This window comes from Alligator sinensis, unplaced genomic scaffold, assembly GCF_000455745.1.
Source record: "Alligator sinensis unplaced genomic scaffold, ASM45574v1 scaffold628_1, whole genome shotgun sequence".
In the NCBI taxonomy this organism is placed as follows: Eukaryota; Metazoa; Chordata; order Crocodylia; family Alligatoridae; genus Alligator; species Alligator sinensis.
The window spans coordinates 2,661,197-2,667,085 of record NW_005841873.1 but is presented as its reverse complement, the minus strand read 5'-3'; the positions used below and the strand labels follow the sequence as shown (position 1 = coordinate 2,667,085).

Genomic DNA, 5,889 nt, shown 5'->3' with positions numbered 1-5,889 from the left:
ACCAGGAGGAGGAGACTTCACGCTGTGTGAAGATCTCTAAGTGCTGCGGAGCCTATCGGACCCAGTGCATTTCAAGCAGGCAACAGGGGTCTGATCAGCCTCTAGCCTCTCCCCGTCACCGAGCGCAAACCTCGACGTATCCCTCTCCCTGTGCGCAAAAAAGGACCCACGGAGCCTAGCAAACTTCGTGTGAGTGAACAAAAGGATCAGAGCTCTTTTGTACGAGTACTTTCTTCAGTTGACATGACGGGCTCGCGTGTTTAGAGCCTTCAGCCGGATTGGGCTAGAGTTCGCGAGTTTAGAACTCTTGTCCGCTTCTCTTCTTTCCTGTCTGTAACCGCAACTCAAGCAAGTTTTCCTGCCTGCACCACGACCATCTTCGGTGTAAGTAAATAATCTTTAAATCAACCATTAAGCGTCCGTGCCTAATTCTAGCGTGTCACCTGTTCTCTCCAACCCAGCGTGCCCGGGCTGCTGGCCACAGCCCGCGCGGCACGAAAAAGGGCCCGGATCGCTCCCTGCCGCCCACACATGGCGACGAGGATGGGATCAGGAGAGGGCCTGCACACCTGCCTCACTGGGGGAGCATCGATCTTCCCTCTCTGCCCCTGCCCCTTCCCCTCCACAGACTGACCTGCAGGACATTACTCTCCATGCTGCCCAGCTGCATTCCTGTAAATCGGTTATCAGGTGGGTATCAGCCAACATGCCTGGTGAATAATTAGCTATCAGTATAGGCCAAGAAAATCTTTACTGGCACCCCTAAATAAAATACCCACAAAAATATTTGCCTCTTCATTATTTCTAACACCATCACAGCTACAACATTGCTTAAGTAGTAGCATCCGTTATAGAAAATTCTTGCAACCTTTTCTTATAAGAAATTCTAACACTTCCATTACTGCATCAGGTCTCTGAAATTTAGTGTCTTGGTTAGAAAGAGACTTGCCTTTTTAGCATCCTATGAAGTTCTATTCAAGTTTAGCTGAGTTAGGCTATTAAAACAATTGTCATTTCCTGCCTCATTTATATTTCTACGTGAAACTTTGGAAACAAGCCAAAATAATAACTGAACATGATCATTCTAGAAATCCAGACCTTTACAGCTGCCAAAAGGAATACATTAGAGCGACAAAGTGCAACTGCTAGGGAAGTGGCAGGCCAGGAAGGAGAAAGACACAGCCCAACTAAAATCTCACCATATGGCACACATTCAGTTCCATACCACAGAATTGGTTGCTTTGATAAAATGAAAATTTCAACGTTCCTTAAAGAGACTAAAGTCATTTAGTAGTTTTAATTACAAGCCAAGAAAAAAAGAGGTCTTATAAGTTACTGAGAATGCATAAATGAACATCCAAAAGATGTGAAGTACCAGATTTATAGTTGTCCAGGTGGCCTTACTTTGTATACACAAGAGACAATGCTGTAATTTCAATCCTGAACACAACAAGTTTAGCACCACTTATACCAATAAGGAAGTGGACAGACATAAAAGTGGTATCAAAACCGATTAATACCACTGTAACTAAAACGATGGTTGATAGACAGATGAAAATGATACAAACACATTATTTGTTCCATAACACTCCTGCCTCACTCAAACAGGATGGAGTTCTGAAAATGCATAGTCAACCATAAACGTTATTTCCCAATTTTCAAATACTTTTTATAAACTATGTATGCTTTCCTTTAACTTTATTTTTCTAGAATACATATAGTGATAACTTAACATTGAATAGCCCAGGGGTAAGCAACTCCTGCCATGGGTGCCAGAGCGTGGCAAGCGAAGGCATTTTGCTTGGCATACGTGCCTGAAGGCAGACGGCAGGCAAGGGGCCGGGGCTGCACTGCCACAACAACGAATGGGCCCCTTGTGCCTCCCCTGCCATCCAACTCTTGCACGCCAACATTTTTCAAGTTGAGGTTGTGGGTAATTTTGGCACTCTGCCCAAAAATGTTGCTAACCCTTGGAATAGCCAATATTTAAGTTACATTTTCACTTGATTTTACAACCTCAAGTTTTCATTAATATAATTAATTTGTCATGGAAAATGTTACCTATAAGCAAAGGATTAAGGGCAGAGACACATGGATAGGAGAACAGAACAACCACTCACTTTCTGACCTCACAATCTTCGTTCTCAAGGGTACTATACAAAACACCTTCAGAAGATGGGCCTGAGAATAAAAATTCATAACTTTACTGGACACTAAAAACTAAGGACTAAATAGACATTTACTTTACACCCCAATACAATCTACCTTCTAGTGCCTTTGCACTTCAAGGGTGGTAACTCTCTCGATTGGTCTTGCTCTTCTACTTAGTTATCCTTCCTATTGTATTTCTCTTATCTTTTAGCAGATCCCGATACGGTACCTTTGTTTTGGGTTTTTTTGTTTTGTTTTTGGGGTTGTTGTTTTTTTTTAAATAAAGCCCTGCTCCATTTCTTTAAGCAAAATGTTTTTATTTACATATGGAGTTTTACACAGGCTGTTGGTCTATCTGTAATTAGCTCGTGTCTGCTGCTTTTTCGGAATTTGTTTAGATAGGAATGAGCTTCTGTTGGTAATAACCTACTTCATCAGATGCTATAAACAAACTGGCAGAAAGGAGAGATTTTAGACAGAGTGGAAAGGGAGAGGGGAGGGGACATTGCTGAAAAGGTAATACAGCAGTGGATAAAATGAACTGAGATGAACAAGCTAGTTAACACCTTGAGGAACACTGGATTTAACAGCCAGTCTACCTAAAAGGATAAGAATCCATAGCCCCTGTTGAGACCATGGTTAATACAATCCAGTCTGTGGATAATTTCTTGTTCTGCAATTTCACACTGAAGTTTCGTGTGTGTTTGTGGGGGGGAGGTGGGGGTTAATAGATTTTGTTTAAGGACAGCTACTCTGAGGTCAGTAATGAAGTGTCCAAAGAGGTTAACATGTTCTGCCATGGGCTTCTATGTTTCTGGAATTGAAGTCAAATTGGCGCCCATTTATTCTTTTTATATTTCAAAGTAAAGGATAACTAAAAAGAAAGTATTTCCCAAAGGATGCAATTAAAAGTATTATCAGCGATGCTGATTAAGTATAGCTTGGAACAGGAAATGTTTCTATACTAGGGGTAGGCAACCCCTGGCACTGGTGACAGAGCGCGACACGTGAAGGCATTTTGCTTGGCATGTGTGCCTCAGGCAGGACAGCGGAGAAGGGGCCAGGACTGCACAACCACAGCAAGGATCGGGACCCTCACGGCACCCCCGTTGTCTGCCCCGGCACACCAACATCTTACAAGTTGAGGTTGCGGTTGTTTTTCACGTTCTGCCTAAAAATGTTGCCAACCTCTGTTCTATACATTTAAAGATGGATTTAACAAAAATAAGAAACATGAACTCCAATTAAAATACTTGGTAGTTTATCTTGAAATAAGGATAAAAAAAGGCTTCAAGAGGACATGCCTGCAGACTATAGTATGGTAAACTCTGAATCAACTTGAATGGGGACAGAAAAAAATCCCCCTTCCTCCCAACCACACAGATTTAGCTTAGCAAAGGGAAGGCTTATAGTGAGACCTTTTTAAAAATAACTCATGACATCTTAAAAGAAACAAAAAGATTTGTGTATTTTATTAAACAGACTCTTAAATGTTTGAAATCAAACATGCATTTATATTGTTGAACTCATTTATACTGTTGAACCTGTACATGTTGAACTCATTAGAATAGAGTTTCTATAAAAATAAGAGCTTTCTTAAATAAAAACTAATGCTCATTTGGGAGGGGGGAGGGAAGGGTGGACTATAGACTGGATACCAAATTATGATATCTTAAATTATTTGTATAACATACCAAACACACTTAGAGGGAAAAAAGTGTGGAAGAATCTCCAAGCAAACAAATTAACCTAAAATATTATTCTGGCAGTAGGTCAAAGAGTTAAGCTTAGCGAACCCTGAAGCTCTCTCAGGCCTTTGATGGCTTATTGTTCGAAAACTAAAATACCAACCATTAAGCATTAGATAACATATTTACCAAATTAAATGCAATGAAGCTGCTATACTACACACAGAAGAGAAAGAATTAAAAAACAGGTCAAGTCGTAAATGGAAATTTCATGTAGCAGCCAAAGCCAACCGAGTGTTTGTACAGCTCACAAAATTTTCCTAATGAAGTAATTTTTTAGGCAAACAACTTCTCTATGGATGAAGAAGAAATTTTTAACAGCAGAACTCTTACCATAGTGAGGGAAGTATTTGCTGACATTAAGTTTTAGTTCTCTCTCACATTTCAGTTTAGGAAATTTTTTTTTGGAGAAGGGGGAGTATTATGGCAAGAATATTATTTGTTTGTACAAATTATTTCTGAAAATAAATTTAGCCTAGGTGATATTGTACACAATGTGGCCTTGCTGTATTTTGGGGGGGGGGGGAAACAGACACACTTTTTAACATGAAGTTTGTCTTTGGATGAAGTAGAACTTTCTGATTACAAAAACATTTAGACTTTTAAAGCAGCCCATCAATAACAAAAGCATCTGAAGCATTTAAAAGGGTGTAGGTTGAAGCTGTGCTGGTCTAAGGACATAGGCAGACAATGTTATTTGGGTATTGGATTTACCCAGAGCCTTGTCTGCTGAAGGATTTAAATGCGTTTTACACACTATCTTACTGAAGTTATAGTACTACAGAAGTATTTCATTAATACTATCAAGTGTTTACTTTTGCTCATAATGACAGGAGCACCCTCACCTGTGCTACATGTTTTTATCAGTCAAACATTTCTGCATGCTAATCTACTATGAATAGGCAGCTTAAAAAAAAACAGTAAATGGAAGTTAACTGTCTGTCTGTAACAGATGCACAGTTGATGCTTCCTGTACATTCTCACTGATAGCTGTTTTAAAATACGCTTAGTACTACAGATTTAGTTCAGACCATTTAATTCCACATTCTTTCAAGCTCTGGGCAGGGTTTAAGAGGTGGAGAAACAAGAGTCTAGGAAAGTGGTTCAAACCTGCAGAGATGCTATAGCACCAGTTGTGGCACCACTGTGGGATGATATTGCCCTACATGCCTGTTTCTGGGAGACACCATGCAGGGTCAGCCTGGGAAGGGCTGCAGCAAGAGCATGAGCTTCTGCCACAGCCGCTTCCCAATCTGGCTGTGCAGGAGCTGCACGGTGCGGTCCCACCTGGCTGTCCCAGAAGCAGTACCATGAATATATTTATAATGATCTAATAAATTACAAACATGTCAATTACTATCATCATAACAAATTTATAATATGCTTAATATTTTAAGTTAGGGATGTTTTTTTAATAAATGGGGTGCCACTATATTTCAAAATACTTAAGAGGGCTGCCTTAAGTCCAAAAGCATGTGCTCCAGCAGGATAACAGTTACCAAAAGGGAACAATTTTCTTTAGAACAAGAACAATTCGGACCTGCAATCCATTTCAGGATATGGCAGTTGTGCAAAGAGTCTTCAAATGGCACCTACCCTCACAAGGAGCAAAGAAAAAGGCCACCCAACCTCCTGTCTGGAAACAGCTTCAACGCCAAACAGAAGATAGTAGGTAACAGAGCCCTTCTCTGCCTTTCGGCTAAGATCAAATGCGACTGAAGGCATCTGAACTCCCCGCCTGGCCTCCGGGCCTGGGACTTGGATGCCCGCCTGGATGTGGCGTATCTGACCTGCCTGGGGTCTTGGAGGGAATACTGGCCCAGTCCTAGTTTTATGACCTGTGGAGCTTTGAAGACACCACTGAGCTTTGCTCAATTGGATGTGGAACCCAATTGACACTTGCATTGAATTAAAAAAACAAAAAAGATTGTGCTTTTAAGGTAACTGGGCTTCAACCCAGCCTCCAACTGGGGGGGGGGGAGGACACCCC

At 41.1% G+C, this 5,889-nt stretch overlaps 1 protein-coding gene across 2 annotated transcripts in view; it reads right to left on the bottom strand.

Annotated features, from left to right (window-relative positions):
* Window positions 1-5,624, bottom strand: part of STX2 (syntaxin 2) — a 46,640-nt gene extending 41,016 nt beyond the window's left edge. The window contains exon 1 of one of the 2 annotated variants that reach the window (XM_025195711.1): window positions 5,496-5,624. In XM_025195711.1, coding sequence (XP_025051496.1) covers window positions 5,496-5,624 — 129 coding nt within the window. Of the gene's footprint in view, window positions 1-2,120; window positions 2,142-5,495 lie in introns of those variants that run through there. The other variant, XM_025195716.1, reaches the window with a different exon arrangement.
* Between the last annotated feature and the right edge of the window lie 265 nt (window positions 5,625-5,889).